This window comes from Vidua chalybeata, chromosome 10, assembly GCF_026979565.1.
Source record: "Vidua chalybeata isolate OUT-0048 chromosome 10, bVidCha1 merged haplotype, whole genome shotgun sequence".
Taxonomy (NCBI): Eukaryota; Metazoa; Chordata; class Aves; order Passeriformes; family Viduidae; genus Vidua; species Vidua chalybeata.
In genome coordinates, this window is record NC_071539.1 from 8,551,751 (window position 1) to 8,570,447 (window position 18,697).

At 42.0% G+C, this 18,697-nt stretch overlaps 1 protein-coding gene across 2 annotated transcripts; it reads left to right on the forward strand.

Annotated features, from left to right (window-relative positions):
• Window positions 1-4: 4 nt before the first annotated feature.
• Window positions 5-18,306, forward strand: SENP5 (SUMO specific peptidase 5). Of its 2 annotated transcripts, none has more exons than XM_053951251.1 (9): window positions 5-259; window positions 4,694-4,799; window positions 4,947-5,094; window positions 5,709-5,756; window positions 7,654-7,731; window positions 11,015-11,152; window positions 12,839-12,922; window positions 14,319-14,369; window positions 14,460-18,306. In XM_053951251.1, exons 2-9 carry the CDS (start codon window positions 4,711-4,713, stop codon window positions 14,568-14,570), a joined length of 747 nt encoding a protein of 248 aa, XP_053807226.1. In that variant the 5' UTR covers window positions 5-259; window positions 4,694-4,710; the 3' UTR covers window positions 14,571-18,306. The 2 variants fall into 2 exon arrangements, with proteins under 2 accessions (XP_053807226.1, XP_053807225.1); XM_053951250.1 differs by lacking the exon at window positions 5-259 and adding an exon at window positions 540-1,575.
• The last annotated feature ends 391 nt before the right edge of the window (window positions 18,307-18,697 follow it).

Genomic DNA, 18,697 nt, shown 5'->3' on the forward strand with positions numbered 1-18,697 from the left:
TCAGCTGTTTTTGGAGACCATAATGCAGCAGAAAAATGAAAAGCCGTAGAAGACATTTGCTTTGGCAAAGAAGTCAGCTGCTGGCCCAATCTGGAAGATGGACCACTGGTTTTGGGAAGCTTGGGAAATACTGCTTCAAAAAGCAAGTTTTCCTAACTTAGAAGAAAAGACAGAGTGCCCAGCTATTTGTGCGCTTAAATCACAACAAACTGTACAGAATACTGCAGTGCAGAAGGAAGACACTTGATCTCCAAAGCAGGTGGGCTCCTCATGTACTTCTAAATGCAGAAACCTGTCCAAAACCTACTGTTGAATTATACAGCTTTCCTTACAAAACTACTGAGAGCAAAAAGATCCTGTTCCTATCACGAAGCTGAAAGCTCGTCTGGAGAAGCAGTAAGGAAACTCAACAATGGCTCCTTTCAGAGTGAAGATCCCTTGATTGAAGAATTTGAAACTGTTGCTGTTCTCAATACTGTCTCTGGCCATATCCATTATGTCTCATGTGGCTCGCTGGAAGGTGCTGCCTTACCTGTAAAGAAAGGTGGTTTTGTATATAGCTTGGAGGAGAGCAATAATGATGAGGGCAACACAGTCCTGGTAGTTTTAAACAACTATAAAAGGAAATGCTGTTGCAAAGGGAGTGGAATGGAACTTGTGGCCCCTTGACAGCTCTAAAGAGGTCCAAATTTAACCATCATACTGTAAAAAAGAGATTTTTATTTATGATGCATAAGAAACTTTCTATGGTTAGGTTTCGGTATAGAATCATAAAATTCCCGAAACTTCGAGCAAGAGGCAAAACTTGCAAATTAAGAAAAATCAAGCGAAGGTGGGTGCAGAAAGTTACAAGGGACCATCAAGAAACGCTTCAGCGGGATTTCGAAGGTGGATTGTGTAATTTGTTTTCCTCCTGGAAATCTAAAAGTAAGCGTCTTTGGAAGCGATACAGCTTATCAGATATGAACAATAATACACCCAATTCTTTAGGAGCGGAGAATGAAATATGTGCACCTGAGATCTGCCACACACAGGATGTGTCTGCTGAGCCATGTTCTGAGGATCCAGAATCTGGAGGGCAGGGTGGCAGTGTGGATGCTGTCCCACCAGAACTGCATGTTAGAGATTCTCCAGAGGCAGAAGCCTTGCACCAGGTGGAGACCAATGGGGCTCTTGAAGAGGATCATTGCTCTGACATTGTTGTCTCTGTGGCAGGAAAAGAAATTGTTTCAGATCAAGATGGTGCAGAATCTAAGGAAGTTGTGGGTGTAGATGGAATGACTCTGTTGCAATCCTCCTTGCAGGATTCTGATGGCCGTGATAATTTTGCAAATGGACCTTTATCCATGGAGCTGACACAGAATGAAGACAGCTCTAGCCAGATGGAAGTAGAAGGCTCCTTAAACTTGGACATTTTTAGTTCAAAATTACTAGATCACCCTTATTGTAAAAGTCCTCTGGAGGAGCCGTCACCAGAAAGCACAGGACTGAAATCAGGAACTCGGAAGGGAGGCAAAAGAAACAGTCAGAAAACTTCCCGGGTGGCTGATGAGCAGTTGGCAACGTGGCTTTGTGGTATACCTTTTAAATATCTTAGGACATCCAGGAGTTCCTGAAAACTGCTTACCATATGTTTACATATTTTGTTAATTCCTTTATAAAAATGGTTTCTTACTCTGAATTGTAAAGGTCACTTAGCATAACATTTGATTAAATGAGGCTGCAAAAAGGAGAGCTGCATGAAGGAGGGACAAATGAATGTTTATCTGACAAGCTATTTTAAGATTATTTTGTTTTAGAGAATACAATGTAGTTTAATTGGAATCTGCAGGAAATTGTTGGTAGAAATTTGAAATGTCTTATCACGTGGAATCAAAAGGTTCAGGTTTTTAAGCAGTTGACAATTGTTATTCTTAATTTGTTTTTTGAAAATCCTAGGTATTCTAAGGCTTCCTTCTGCCCTTATACTCTCTTTTCTTGTTCACTAAATCACTTAAACTTAGGTTTTAATAGCCAAATACTGTTCATTGTCCCTTAGTTTTCTCTCCAATTGTTCATAGAGTAAGCTTAATGAATCCTATGAGACAATATTTTTAAAAAGACTGGTCTTAGCAAAGGTTCAGCAGAAAGGCTTTGGGTTTTTTTTTTGTGCTATGCTGAGCATGCAGTATTTGATAGTCTCTCTAAAGAGAAGCATGATAAAAATAGTAATTGGTGTCTTATTTATGTGTAGCAGCTTTTTACAGACAGAGTAAGGAGCAGTAAGCTAACACGTTGTGCCATCTTGTACCATCAGTGTAACTTGAGAGATGTTCTGATAACTTCCTTTGGAGAAATTGGCTTTTTAGAGTCCCATAAACTTAAAGCTGGTGTCAATGAGTGTTAAAGGAATTGTTTGAAGTTTGATGTGCTCTGATTTTTCCGCCTACCTGTTTGTCCTTCAATTTTGCAATTGATTGCTCTAAAGCTAAATATGAAGAAGGAGACAGTGAACCTCAAAAAAGGAGTTGGCTCTCCACATCCATATCTGTAAGTTAGTGTGGGATGTGTACCTCTGTCACTGGCTCTATATGATCCAGCAAGGACCAGATGCCGTGTGAGAATTTGAGAGAAACTGTGGTAACCCAGTGAAGAGATCACTTCTGCAATGGAGTTTTAAAGTTTGTCCATCAGAAAAAGAGAAATAGTCCTTCTATAACAGGCAAGAGCCAAGGTTGTATCAGGGTGGCAAAGGTTAAAGTTTTGTGGTCTGATAGTATGGTATTTCTGAGCTTTCTCAGCTGAAAAACTGTAAAGAAGAATTTTAGTTGTGGTGTAACTCTGTACAGGAGTTCTTGTGTGTTTAGGAGTGTTGTTAATAATTAACTGCACCCTAAAAGATAGTGCTGACCTGGAAAGAGTTCCTGGGGTAGAAACATGAAGGAGGTGCAAGTGTTAGGGCTGCTCTTGGGTTTTGAATTTCTCTACAGCAGCTGAACGTTAATGGGCTGCAATGCTTGGTGCATTCAGAAGTGCTATTATGTATCAAACAGGCCCATGGTAAATCCTGTTCCTGATGGGTATCTGATTTTGCCCCAGAGCTGAACTTTGTATTCTCTTCCTTGAGTTACACCAGTCCAAGTGAGGTCAGTAGTGCTGGAGGTCTGGAGCTCTGCTGCTCTTAGTTGTAATGAGAAGAACAGTCCTTCCTCTGTGCATTAATAAAAAGCCTTTAAAAATTTTACATATTTAAACAGAATAAGGTACACTCATAAGCCCCACGCATTGTCTAGCTAGACTTCTAGCCAGAGTGAGAAAGTGTCGCAGTATACCTGAGATGTTCCCTGTCACAGTGTACTGAGATGTAAGGGATAAAAGCTGTTAGGCAAAAGTGTGGCAGAGTTGCAAGAAGGTTCTTTTCCCATGAACAATGCTTCGTTGTGGTTTGATCTTGTTCTTCAGTCCTTCTTCCCTTCCTGCTGTCACACTTTTTGATATATCTTCACTGCTATTCTTACTTAGCTCATTGAATTTTGGGCTATTTCTTGGTGTCTTTCCTTCAGTTTTTATTCTTACTGCTGATCTTCTGGCACTTTTTCTGTCCAATCTTTCTCTCATCTTGCCTTTTCCTATCCTGATCTTGAAAGTTTCCAGGAAATGTTCTTAAAACCTTAGTAAGCACACAGTGCCTTATCCAGTGATGCTCTGCCATCTCACCCCAGCCTCAGAAGAGTCCTGGACTTTGGATTAATGCAATTTTCCTGGACTCTGATCTCATATTCAGCTTTCTGTACACACCAGCTTTCTGTACACAGAACACATGTTTTCTGCTGCATATGAAAATTCATTTTCAGAGAGCTGGAGAACTTGATCTTTTTTCAAGTGTTGAAATCTTGTTCTCCATTCTCTTTCATTTGCAGAGGGGTTTTGGATGCTTGTGTGGAATTTATATCTCCAGTGTTCCAGTCTTGTGTTTGAGAAACAAAAAAGTCTATTTCCTAGGTTTTTCCATTCTTCCAGCATTCATCTCTTCATTATTTCCAAGTTAATATCTTTTTCTGGTGTGGTTGCTCAGTGTTTTCCTGGGCAATGACAGGCTGACATGGCTGTCTGTGTCACCTTTAATGCCATCCCTAGGATACAAGGGTAAAGGAGTTAAACTTGCTGGGAGTCTGTCTGGCGTCTTTTCCGTTCACTGTGGTGTGGCAGCGGAACTGAGCAGGCTGCAAACACTGCCAGCTCCAGCTGCCTGCATTTGAGGAGAGTCATTCTGCCTGCCATAAGGACAGGATACTGACTTTTCAATGAAACCTGTTGCAGGAACTGATGGCTTTTCACATTACAGTAAAATGATTTAAAATGCTAATTGAAGCAGGGAAGGGGATGGATTCTTCTCTAGCACTGGTATAATTAGTTTGCTGTAGATATGTATGTGTATGGCAAGAACAGGGGCTGATCTTTTCCTGTGAAGCTGAGTGATCAGATCCATGCATTTTTATTTTTGTCCTTCTACCCCTACCCCCGCTTTTATTTTATGTTGCCAATTTGAGCTTAGTTTTCTTAAATATGTACTTGCTATGTGTGGTGGTGCTGCGTGTTGGTTGGGTGCAGAATGACTGCTGCTTGTACCTGTAAGAGCTGAGAGCTTTATTGGACTGGTTAACTCAGGAGCTTTTTATATGTTTGCACTTTAATTTTTCTGGTATATTTAAAGGATTCCTAGACGAAGTTATGAAGAAATATGGCAGTTTAGTACCACTCTGTGAAAAAGATGTCATGGGAAGATTAAAAGAAGTCTTTAAGGAAGATTTCTCCCATAGGTGTGTAGCAGTATCACATTGTACACTTGGTAAAGAGCAAATCACTTGCATTGCTACTGCATGATCTATATCTAACAACTAGCAGAACAGAATCCATTTGACATGACCTTGCCTTGATTTTTCTCTACCTTTTCAATCCTGTTTTAGAAAACCTTTTATCACCAGGGAAATCATGAAGTATCGGGAAAAACATCCAAAAACCTCCACTTGCAATTTCCGGGTCTTCTATAATAAGCACATGCTAGATATGGATGATTTGGCTACACTGGAAGGCCAGAACTGGCTGAATGACCAGGTCAGAGATGCTTGGTGTTTATGTGCTTCCCTAACCCATTTTAGCCCATTTATATTAGAATTCCAGTTGTATACCTTCTGCTGACATTTCAGGTGGGCTGTCCTTACTTTACACTTCACAAGTAAAAGGAGTGGTGGGCAGCTTTTACAGTGATAGGTGCAGTAAGTCTGGAAGCTGGGAGGTGTGAAAATTAGACTGTTTCCTTTTGAGCACTTGAGGTTGGACTATTTTGATAAAATAGTGGCTACTCATATAGGTTTTAGTAACTTTCCCCATCTCAAGCTTGAGCAGATTATAATGACAGAGTGAAACAGCAAACTGTGGCTCACAGCCAAAAAACCAGGAAGGCTTCAGAGCCCAGGGCACGCACTAGTAGACTTAAATTGAATTAAACTGCATTTAAGATTGAGGCAGACTTCAAGCAGCCAGTTACAGTCTCTCTCCAGGATGACCACTATTAGTGCAGAGTGCTTGTCCTTCACATAATGTGGCTCTTAAGGCTTTCTCCATATTGCTGATTTAAGTGGGTAGGGGCCTGTGTTTTATGGGCACTTGTGAATTTGGGTCTTAAAAAATTGTGATGTATGTATTTAACTATTTACTAACTCTTCCAGATAATTAACATGTATGGTGAACTCGTAATGGATGCGGTCCCTGAAAAGGTGAGGGAGTTTTGTTATTACACAAATGTACCTAATGAGAGATGGAGAGGGGAGGGTGAAACTTTGCACACTTCGGGTACAGAATCAGGATTCAACTCAACGATGGCCTGAGTGGTTCCATTATAATTTGTTGTTATGTGCTGCTCAAATTTTCTACCTTTCCTTTTCCCTTTTCAGTGCTGTTGCTCTTGTTTCAGGAAGTGACTGTATTAGCTCTGCAGGTGGTCTCTGTGGTAGCCTAATGTCACTGATGTACCTGTAGAAGACACGTGCCCTGTTTTGGCCCATCCCACTCTCTTTACTTCCCTAGAGGTTTCTGTTTCCAGCTTATCTGCTTCTAAAGTGTTGTATTCATGCCTTTGCTCACCAGCCTGGTGTTTCAGCTGAAATTTTTGATGAAGATGGATTTCTGCTGAGATGACAAACCATGAGTGTTAGCATCTGAACCATGCACATGTGCTGCTTGCACTCACCCTCCCGCCCACCTCGTAGCTGTGGGGGCTGTAACAGCTCAAGCTGTGTCAGCTGCCTGCCTGGTGAATGTGAATTTGTGTGGAGCTGCTTGGTTCCTTGGCAGTATTGACTCTGCAGGATTCTGTTTTGTGCATCCTCCTCAGAATGCTTACAGCTTTGCAACTGCAGTGCCTGACTGTTGGTGGCAATTGAGAGAAAGAAAGCAAAAAAAAAAAAAAAGTAATCAAGATAACCCCCTCCCCCCACATTTTGTGACTAAATTTGCAGCAGTGACAATTATAAAAACCCATCTGTTTAGGGACAGAACAGTTTTCAGGTGAGACCACAAAGGAAGAACCAAACAAAGCCATTCTTAGATGAGCTCTGCACAATCTAACTCTTAAAATCTTCAAGCTCTGAAGAAAGAGTGTTGTTGCTTTGATTAGAGGTGATGGTAATTCTTCATTAGTATTCTCCATATTTCCTGAGTGTGCTAGGCTAGGGGTATTGGAGATTGTATCTGTTTGCTTGTGTCTGCTTTTTCTTCCTAGTGCATAATTGAAATCCTCATGGGAGATTTTGTGCTGGTACCTCAGAATGTGGTTTTGAAGTCTATTGGCATAGCTAATGGCTATTAGACTGCGTTCTCAGATGCTGAATTTTCTAACTTTTTTTTTTTTCAAGTAACAGCTCAAGCTTTCTACCACCTCTACACTAGCAGAATTATTAAAAACAGATGTTGCAGATTTCTATTTGTATTAATCTGTTAGTATAATTGCAAGAAGCTAAGCACAGGGAATAATAGTGTTAACTTGGAGCTAATTTTTTTGGAAAAGCCTACATTTTTTTTGTCATAAATGTCGGTTTTCACTTACCAAATGGATCAATCATACCTTAAAAATACTTCTCAATAGCAGAATATTGTTCATGTCATAAGAGTTGAGTGCCAAAGACAATGTTGTTGGGCTAAATCTCATAACTGTTTTGATCAATTTTCTTCTGAGTCTCAGCTTCCAGTAACTAAAGCCAGAAGTTACTCCCTTCTCCACCACCCCTGCTTTTCCAGTCCAGTGTTCTCTTCCTTGACCCCTGTAAAGAGCAACAAAAACTAACTCCTTGTCCTAGTGTTTTTCTCCCAAGTCTGTCCACAACAAAAAAATTAAACATGATATGCCTGGAGATACAAAAATGTAAATATAAATGCTGCAGTGGCTCACATGATATATTATAGGGAAATAAGGCTTATTTTATTAGCTTGCTGAAGAACAGTAAGAGTTGAGGTTTGGCAAAGCCTCTGTTTGTCCCTACTGGGGTTCTATTTCTAAACCTACATTAAATATTGCCTCATTACAAGTTGTTTTGTATAAATTATCCTGGGGGAAGGGGAATGACTGTGCATGAAAATTTTTGTGCTCATTGCTCTTCTCTCTCTCTCTCTTTTTAGGTTCATTTCTTTAACAGCTTTTTTCATAGACAGCTCGTAACCAAAGGATATAATGGGGTAAAACGATGGACTAAAAAGGTACCTTTAACATGGTGTCATCAGTGCTGGGGTTCTGCTGGTCTGGGCTTAGTCACTAACTTGAAGCTGGGTTACAGTGTGTTATTTGCAAAGGAGCTGTACAAAGTGGGAAGGGCTTGATGAAAATAGTAGTGTGGCACTATTCAAGTTAGTATGGGTATGTTTTATTTGGAATGGCTAAATCTTCAGTGGGAGGTTATCTCTCTGTGTATGTTCATGCAAGTTGTTAATTTAACTGCAAGAAATGTCTCTTACTGCTCCTGACAGTGCCAGGTACACTAATCTACAGGAGAGCAGACTTAATTCTGGTTCTTCCTTTTATCTCAACCTAGCATTCTTTGACAAAATCAAATTGTTACTCCAAGTAACACATACCAGGTACTAGAAAGCAAAAAAGAGACCCATGGTTAATAAGCCAGACTGTTGTTCTCTTGACAAGAACATAATTCACCTTACTTTCCAGAACCCACACCAAATCATGGGTGTGATATTTTCAGGGATAGCTAATGCAAAAAGAAATACTCTCTTTTTTTCTTTTTTTTTTCTATGAACATTTGTCCTTTCTAATATGGGAGATGAGGCAAGACTAATCAAAGGCCATGTTTGAATGTATGATCTTTCTGCAGAAGTACTTAAATAGCACACATCTGTGAAATGCTAGAGATGAACTCATTATCCAAATATAAAATCTATTCGTATAATTTATTAAAAATCTCTTTAAAGAGAGATGGAATATCAGTGCTTAATATTCCCACATATTATTTTTTAAACATTCCTTTTCTCCAGCAACTCAAGTTTTGTAAAAACCCCCAAAATTAAGGTAGATTCTGGAAGCAGGATCTGTATTGTTGTTGCTGCTGAGAGGTGCCTGATGAGACAGGACGATTTTTAGATATTTACACTTAAATTCCTATAGAATCTCTCAAGCAAGAGTGAGAACTAAGCCGTTTCTATGGGAAGGATTCTGTAGACTCCTTCATCCTGCAATGTGCAATAAAGGGGAATTTGTTTCTGCTCTTTAAACACACCAGAGTATTGCACCATGTTTTGTAAATGTTTTCTCTTGCGATACAGGGTACCCTGTGCTGGCTCTGGCTGCAGTGGTTTCAGAGCTCCTGTTAGTGTCTCTCCCTTCTGATCACCCATCACGCTGGCACTCCTGATTCACTGTCGTGACACAGAGCTGGTTCTGCTCTCGTGGTGAAGTGAATCTGGGTTTCCACCACTCTTCCTGTACATCAGTTCATAACTAAAGACAAACTTTTGGCTGCCTGTTTCTACTCTTCTGCTGCAGGATTGCACACCTGCAGTAATCCCACAACTAGGGCCACATGAGGACCCTTGAGTTTTGTGTGGCTCTGCTGTTGCTGGACATCACAGAAGATGTAGTTCATTTCTTTTATTCCAGTTTTCCTTTGTGGTCTCAGCTTGCTGCTGGCTGACATCCCTGTGCTTCTCTCCAGGAGTGATGGATCAGTGTGCAGCGAGTGTGCTGTAATCCAGTCAGGAAGCAGTTTCTGCAGGTGGGAGCAGGGTCGATGCTTGTCACAATCAAAGGACTGTTGTGAGCCAGGCTCGGCTGATAACTGCTGTGAATGCCCACACCTTTTTGTCTCTTCGACTTCCCATTGTTACTCAAGAAACAGACTTTTCTTTCCTACAAAAGACCTGCCCTTGCCAGTAGTGTTGCAATTATGTACTGTTCAAATTGCACAGTGCTTAAAAAAAAACAGGAAAAAAGCTTAGAAATCTTTCCACAGGATGAGTTCATTTAGTTCAGGATTCTATTTTCGCTTATTTTCTGGACTGTGCCACCAAAACCCCAGTAATTAGACACTTCTTTCAAGAGGAGCTAGGAGAAGGAAGATCATGAAAGGCCCTGGCTTGGCTGGCTTCCAAAAGCATAAGGGCTCATCTGCCATACAGACACCGGGGGTGTTGCATCTGATCTACTTGTTCTGTACTTCAAGACCTTTTCCCTTGTTTGCTTGCCTGTGACCACAGTACATCTGCTACAAAGTTAGCTTTGAGAAAGGATGAATCTGCTCTACCTTCTTGCCCTCCTTTCCTCTGTTCACCAAAGCATCCTGCACTTCTCTGCTTTCCTCTGGCAAGTCCCAGAGCCTGTGTTAGAACAGAAGGGGTCAAACTGCAAACTTGCTGGTTTTGTGGGATGTTTGTAATTACAGCCTCTTCACAGAATCATGGAATGGTTTAGGTTGGAAGAGACCTTACAGATCATCCAGTTCTGCCCCTCTGCTGTGGGCAGGGACACTTTCCACTATCCCAGATTGCTCCAAGCCCCATTCAGCCTGGCCTTGAACACTGCCAGGGGTGGGGCAGCCACCTGGGCAACCTGTGCCTGTGTCTCACCACCCTCACAGGGAAGAATTTATTTCTTGCATCTAATTTAAACCTGTCCTCTGTCAGTTTAAAGCCATTCCCTCTTGTCCTGTTGCTCCATGCCCTTGTCCAAAGTCCATCTCCAGCTTTGTTGTAGCCCTTTAGGTACTAGAAGGTGCTATAAAGTCTCTACGGAGCCTTCTCTTCTCCAGACTGGACAGCCCCAAGCCCTCAGTCTGTCTTCACAGCAGAGATACCCCAGGCCTCTGAGCATCTTTTTGGTTTCCTCTGGACCTGATCCAACAGGTCCACCTCCTTCTTACGTATGGGGCCTCAGAGCTGGACACAGCACTTCAGGTGTGGTCTCTTGTGAAAGAAGGGCACAATCTCCTCCCTGACCTGCTGGTCTCATTGCTTGTGATGCAGCCCAGCATGCAGTTGGCTTTCTGGACTGATAATGCACATTGCTGCATTGTTTTCAGCTTCTCATCAACAGCCCCAAGGTCTGTCACCTACTCATTTCTATTAGCAGCTCTGATAGAAATGAGTGGTGCTCACACTGGACGAGTGTCATTACTGAAGAGATGAAGAGCTAACCTAAACTGAGGCTCGATTGTATTGCCATCATTACCTAAGAAATTCCACTTCAACACAGATGTTGCAGTGCAACATGAGCAGGATTTTGTCACAAATACAGTAGTGATTAATTCTGATACTGTACAAGGTTTCTCAGCCACTTTCTGGACCATAGCTGTATTTTTGTGCCTGCTAATAAGTTGTGTATTAGGTAAATGTGAAGAATGTGGTGAAAGAGTGGAGGAGGCAAAAAAAAAGATCTCAGTTATGGAGTGGCAAAGAGGAAACTTGGATACAATTAATCTCTTGCTTTGCTGTATTCTGCCTGTGAACTCTCTGTAATATATGTTGTTCTTTTTGCCAGGTGGACTTGTTTAAGAAGACTCTCTTGTTAATTCCTATTCACCTGGAAGTCCACTGGTCCCTCATTACTGTGAACATCCCCAGTCGAATTATTTCATTTTACGATTCCCAAGGCATTCACTTTAAGTTTTGTGTAGAGGTAAGAGTGACAGCTGTGTCTGCAAAGTCTGAACTGTTTTCTTAAACAAAACACTCCCCCTTTGTTTCTGTTCAGCCATAAACTTTAAATGTGGTATGTCTGTCATTGTCTTGCTGTGTATGAAATGAGAATCCGCCTGTCCTGCTGAGGAGTCTGAAGCACAGAGCTTGAGGGTCACACCAGAGCCAGGAGCTGAGGTCAGACTGCCTATTGCCCAATTAGCCTGACCGTGTAATCAGCATGGCTTTGGTGACTCTGACTTGGCACTCCCACAAAAAGCAGGAGCTCAAAGCCCAGTGCCTTGGGGAAGCAGAACCACCCCAAGGAGAGTGAGGGCATTTCTTTCATCTGTTGAGGGACTTGTATTTAGGATAAATGATAAATTGTGGTCCTTTAGGGGGTAGGTTGCCTAGGTGAGAGCACAGGACTGAAGATGCCAAAGTGTTGCCCAGTGGGGTTTATGTGTTACTGTGCTATTAACAGCGTGTTGCCTTTTTCCTTGTCCTGCATTGAAACGGGGTGTTGGCCTCTGGTTAGAACTCAGCAACTTTTCAGGGCTGCAACCTGAACACTGGAGTTAAATTATCAGTCTTCCTGATAAAGAACAGCCAGGAAATTTTTGCTGGGCTTAGCAAATTGTAATGACCCTCTTACAAAAGCTAATTTTGTCAACTTAATTGCTTGCTTGATGCAGCAGCCCTCTACTTTTAACTGTGTGTAGTTGTTGGCTTACAGAAGAGTAGTAATTATTGTACCCAGGAGAGTTCCAGCTAGGACTTCTGAATGAAGATAGTATGCCTGCTGGCATTTGCTGAGGATGAAGCTAATGTTTGTCCTGGGAGCAAGAGATCTCATGCTCTCTAGCTTGTGAGAACGTGCAGCATGAACCAGGCATCCCGCTTGGCAGCCCTACGGTCTCTGCTGCAGCCTTGCAACCTGATCTCTCCCATCCCATTCCAGGCAAGGCATTTGCACCTGAGTGTCTCACAGACATGAGGAAATTTTATTTCTGCCTGTTCTAGGGGTAGGAGGGGAGAAATGGCCCAAAATTCACTGTGATCCACACACTAAGGTGAATATTTCTGTGCTGCAGTGTTTAAATTGTGCTATAAATGCCCAGTCTGTTTACAGAGAAGTAAGATTTGCTTAACCCAAGACCATAGTCTCATTTATCTTTCTTCCTTCTCTTCGCTTGTGTCAGCCTATTTTTTTTCCTGTATGTCACTGAAACTCTCCCTGGAGCTTTGTTGATTAGCTGCAGAACTCGAGCGTTTTGTATTGAGATTCCAGCAGGAAAAAATGCAGTCGTATTGAACATAAGGGCCTTGCTGTCAGCCAGTAAGCCAGGAAAGAACACATGCCAGGCTGCTCTGTTTTTCTCTGCATGTCTGGGAGCACTCTGACCTTGTCCCTGGGTGCCACAGCTAGTCTGGTATGAAGTAGAGCAGTGTACAGTGTGGCTGAGGGGTGTTAGAGCTCCCCTTGATAGATTAAAATGAACCTTGATGGTAGAAGGCACAGTACCCACCAGAGTTCATTTCTTTACCTCTAGATTTTAGCTCAGCTCCTAATGCTCACCTGAAATTTGTCCTCATTGTCAAAAGGATACCAACCAAGCAGTCAGTGTTTCTCTCCTGTTCTTTAGTGGGTGAATAATGTTGCTTTTTCCCCCTTTCTTCTTTAAAGAACATTCGAAAGTATTTGCTGACTGAAGCAAAAGAGAAGAATCGCCCCGAGTTCCTTCAGGGTTGGCAGACTGCTGTGACAAAGGTAAATGGCAGCACTTTGAGCCCTGGGGTCTGACTTTGTGGGAGATTTCATGAAGCTGCTTCTAAATTAATACATTTGTACAAGTAGTAAATGGGATTATGCTGCCCACATAGAGGGTGCTGGGAGAGATGCAGGTAGTTACACATGGGAATTCCAGCTCTGTTGGTCATTCAGCTCCCAGCAGGGCTTTAGCACTTTCTGCAAGTGGCTTGGTGATCTGAGCCTTACTCTGGACAATTAAATGTGTGCACAGCAACGCCTGCAGCTGGTGTCCATATTGACACAAGGTCAAGGACTTACTGAGCTGGACACTCAGCTGCTCCCCTTCTCCTGAAAGCGCTGTTCTGAATGGATGGGCTTTGGTGAGGGAGGGAGCAGGCTGGTATTGCTACTGCTGACATTTTATATTTGCTATGGATAGAGGGCTTTGGTCTCCAGGGCTGTTTGTGGCACATTGCGTTTGATCGCAAGTAAACAAAGTCTGGCAACAATAAAAGGGAACAACTTGTGTGTAGTGTAAATGAGGGAATATGTAATTTGCGTAGCCATCCCATAATGGCTCCAAAGATATAAAACAGGTCATTGCACACTAGACATACTTCCAACAGCTCCCTCCTTGCACAGATTTATTTTTAGATGCTGATACAATGATAAAATGATTCTTCTCTGCACTCATGCACAACCTGTGCAGTCAGTTCATCCTCCTGCATTCTGTGAGGCAGAAGATCTGGGAGTTGAGAAAAAACAATTACTTCACCTTTTCAAGTGCCAGAGACATAATAGCACTAGTGATTGGGACTTTTTAGCTCTGCATATCAAAATTGAGCATGTTTGAGGAAATAATGAAGGTTGAAAGTTATCATTTGAGACTGCCTTGCTCAGCCCTGTTGCCTAGTGATGAACCATTTGTCATGTTCTCTGAAACCCTTTGGTGTGGCTGGGGGAGGAAGGCCACTGCTGGTAGCATGGATGCTGACAGTAATCTTCCTCTAGGCCTGTGTGACTTTGCTGATACAATTTTGTCCTGTGTAAAGTAGATAATGCTGTACAAACATTTATTTAAACTAATTGAGAAGCTGTTCTGTGTAGGTCACTTAAAAGAAAATAAACTTGAAAGTAAGACTTATAATTTATTTTCTGTCCTACACTATATATTTTTCTAAATATTAGGTGTTATTCTAACAAGGTGTTGAGTGTCACCTTGCAGAGTTTGGGATGAGAACAAGTAATTACAACTCCAGTTTCTGGAGCTGCAGAATAGCTCTCTCTTGAGCATGAGACAACTGATCCTTATGCTGAATCTCCTTTTGGACTTTAAGCAGGAGTTAGAGAACGAAAGGATCTAAGTAAAAGGATAAGGATCTGATATATCTCTGGTTGTTTCTTTTCCTTTCAGTGCATTCCACAACAGAAAAATGACAGTGACTGTGGGGTTTTTGTGCTCCAGGTAAGAGTATTCCTATCTAAAAATCAGTGGCCTGTATTGTTCATGTAGTAAATGTCCTGTTTTTCAACCAAGCCTTTTCCTTTTCCCCAGTACTGCAAGTGCCTCGCCTTAGACCAGCCTTTTCAGTTCTCCCAGGAAGATATGCCCCGAGTGAGAAAAAGGATTTACAAGGAGCTGTGTGAACGCCAGCTAATAGACTAATAAAATGCAGCCAACCTAATTTCTCTGGCATTTCTGACAAGTTGCAGCTGGTGTTTGTGTACTTGAATTTCTGAAAATTTCCATGAATTCTGAGCGATTCTCAGCTGAGTGGTGTGGCCACTGTTGTTACCTCAATCTTTTGCAAAGTTCTTTAACTGGCAGAACATAACAGAGCTGCCACAGACTATTCCTAATGTCAGTTTGGTTCTCTTATGTTCTTTCCTGTATTTAATATTTATTATTTCAGCATGCATATAGGCAAAGCATGCAACTAAAACCATTAAACGGTAGATTTGGGGCACCTTTGAGGTGTAGCTAGAAATGACAAATACAGGTGAATTTGTCTGGAAAAATAAAAGATGCATGATATGTTTTCTGATGCAATAATGCTTTGAATGTATCAAAAAAAAATCAATGCCATAAAAAGAACAGCTAGAATGTATTTGATAGTTCCATTGTCCCTGTTGTGGCTGTGTAATACTGGATACCACATTTTAGGGTGGCTAAAGTCATCTACAGCTTTAATTTGTGAAAATCCTTTTTCAAATAGTTCAAGTTGCTAATAAAGTTTGTTCTGTTAGCATTTCTCTGGCTGTCATTATCAGCCTGTCCCTATAGATAAAAAGCAGTCTTTGCACAAATAAAGCTTCAGCACTTGTCTGTATAATAGAAAGTACAGAAGTGTTCAGTCAGTCAGATGGATGGTAAGTTCCTAGATGCTGCAGAAGTCTCCATGATGTGTGTATTAAGGAGAATTATGAAGCTGGCCCTGAAGAGTCACAGCTTAGATAGTAAGATAAACTCCTTGGCAGTAACTGTTTACATCTCAGATGGCTTTGAGTCATTTCTCAAATCCATGATATGCAGTGAAAATGTACCATTTCTCCCTTCAGCTCTGTCTTCAAAGCTTGTTGTCTTTAACCTCCTGTTGGCTTTTGCTTTTGTTCAAATTTAAATTAATTAATTTCTGCTGCATCTGCTATTTGATTGTCTCGAACATCCCAGGTTTTGTCTGTGTCCAGTAGCACCAATGGGTCTGGTTGGGAGTTGCAGCACTTGTGGTGGGTGCAGTGCAAGCACAGCGAGTTGATGTCATCCTGCTCCAGAGGGGTGGGAGCCCACGAGCCCAGCCCTGAACTTCACAGGGTGGTTGTGCTGGGCAAAGGGTGAGTGATAGTGGTGGATCTGCTGGGCTTTCACTTTGGTGATGTGCTCCTTGCTGAAGAGAGCTACTTCTGTTTGAAGAGATTGTTGTCTGGCACTGCTACACCGGCAAATGTCTGCTGTTTTTCTGCCAGATACAGGAATGAGCCCAGAGGAAAAGTATTTTCGTTGCTAAACATCATCTGCTGCACAGCTTCACTTTGTGTCCATCCATAGCTCTGATTCTGATGGAGGAAAACTACTTTGACTTCCCTGTCTTGCAAATTAATTCAGACTTGAGCTAAGCCAGGTGCAGATCCCTCCTAGATGACGGGAGGGAGAAGGGAGGGAGTGCCAAGCACAGTCAGGCCAGGAAGTGGAAGCACGTGCACACTGCTGTGCTGGAGAAGGAGTTCCTGCAGTATCCTTGCATGTTCCCACTTCCCCTTGTTGGCAGCTGGCAAGGACTGGCTTAATTTAGCAAGATAAGGAAAGCCTTAAGCACTTGGTTAGATAATTTAAATGAGGAACTTACTGAATCAGAAAGAACCTAAAACCCAGACAGGCAGGATAGATCTGCCCACTGTATGGTGCAGAGCACCCTACAGCCCATGGCTTATTTGTGTTTCCCTGAGGTGTAACTGACAGGACAGCAGCATCTTCTTGAGGTGACTGCTTGTGAGCAGTGCAGGGTGACTTCTATGAAAACTGAAATTTGGGATGTAGTTCCTCCTGTGGGGTAGCACATACAAGCCAGTGCTGCCATTCTCATCTTCACTGTGCACTCGTGTCACATGTATGGTTCCAGTGCTTATGTGGTGGGACAGCTGGTCCAGGCCACAACTAACCCAGAGGACAGTTCTTAGCTCAGTATAACCTGCTACTAAATGTGTATCCCGGTCTGAAGGAATACACAGAATTGGGTGGTCAGGAAGAGATGTGGAGGTGGTGCCACTTTGGGTGCATGAAAGCGAGGCTTTATTTTCAAATAAGACTCCTGGCAGAAAGGGAGTGGAACAAAAAGAACTGCATGAGCAATTTGCTTTTATTTTCAGAACTTGAGCAATTTGGTAAGGAAGCTTGAAAGGTGTCCTGTGAGACTACCAGCCTGGGAGGTTCAATGCCTCAAAGAAAGACCCTTATTTTTCTGTGCAAGTTGCCTTGTTGATGGATATTTTTCATTGCATGGGAATGTGCTGGAACACTGCATTACAGACAGTTGTTTCCTAAGGCTTGGTGCCTACTACTGGTTGGTAAGCATCCATCTTGCTCTGTATGAGAGATCGTGAGGAGCCTTTAATCACGATCCCCTTATCAGAGCGTCAGCCAAAGCGCAGGATTTCTGTGAGCTCTGTGTTGAACGTGGGTGCTTTGAAGCAAGTGCATGTGTGTCCCAGATCATTTGAGGGAAGGGGGCTTGCATTTGAATTTGCTGCCTTGTGAACTGGGGAACAGGGTGGGGAAACATGCATGTTGGAAAGTACTTCTTATGTGCTTTCTTGTCATCTAGAGGTTTCCTGACAAGTGTTCCAGTTGGTTATGGGGCAGCTCAGAGGAGTTGCACTTGAGTCTCCAGCTGTGAACACACCAGTGAGGGGCCTCTGAAAAAAAAAGGAGGGGAAATTGAAAACAGATCTAATGTAAGCAAAGTATGTTGGTGCAGTGTTGAAATTAATCACAGGCAGTCAGAATCTCAGGCACTGTAATGGTGTATCCTGTGAAACTGGACTAATTAACTCCTCCTTGAGAATGTCTTTGATGCCTTAAAGGAGATGGACTTCATAATCTGTAGTCATTTTACTAGTTCTTAAAACATTCAGAACTATGTAGAGTGTTTTTATTATGAGAGGCACATTTATGTGGATGTAGTTATGGCTGTTAGCAATTCCATTAATGTGATCTTCAGATTTTCATAAATCATTCTGAACTGGTTTGGCAGATGCTTAAATTTCACGACTTGTTCCAAAGAGATTGTCTCGCTGTGCTGATTTATACAAATAGTCCCAGAACTGGTGAAGCCTCTGCCTCATGCGTGACAAATTTAAGCTACCTGAGTTGTAATAAACCTTAAACAGAATTGAAAATGAATTAGCAGTTTCCATTTCGTTTGCTTTAATCTATAGTTTTAAATGACTGTGCCCCTGATACAAATCAATAAATGCAGTGTGGCCTTGATTCTGCAAGGTGAGTAGAGAGATGCCTATTGCTGAGCTGCTGGTACTTGCAGAATGGAGGCTGGCCCTTTGTGGTGTCTAATATGCAGTTGTTCTGTTCTTACCTGGCTCTCTTGAGTGTGAAGGTGATATTTTGAATGTTTCACATGCACTGATCACCAAGCCAGACAGGCTTGCACAGAGCTGCTGGCTTGTGTTGAATCTCCAGCGTAATGCTTAACCTACCTTTTCTTTCTCAGACTTTTGATTGGCGTTATCTACTGTAGCATTTACTCAATTCAACGTGAAAATTTAAACCTTGGAAAGTGGTGCAGAGTTAACTCCACTGAGCAATGACTGTGCACTGTGGGTGTGCTCTTGCATTGAATGAAGCCCATGTTCCTGTGCAGTAATAAAATTGAGTTTTACCATAAACCCTATTTTCTTTCAGTGGTTTGGTTTCATTTTAATTTTAAAAGCAACCGATGTGATGTTTGAGGGAATGTTTGTAGCAGCTTGTTTTGGGATGTGTTATTAGGAGAAGCCTCTCCAGTTGATTAGTTCAATAACTCTGAGCTGAACACTAATGATGCTCTCTGTCTCACAGTGATGTAACTTACTGTGGTTTAAGTTCTGACAACATACAAGATTGGAGATGTCACCCATTGCATAAATAAGGGTGGAAATCTTGCATTAGACACTTTCTTTTAAGGTGGCATTTAAAAAACACAAATCTGTCAACAGAACACATAGGTCTTAGATTACTTTTCTAGATCAAACTACACTAATGCTTTTCTTGTATTGCTTGTGGATTTAGCTGTGTAACTATAG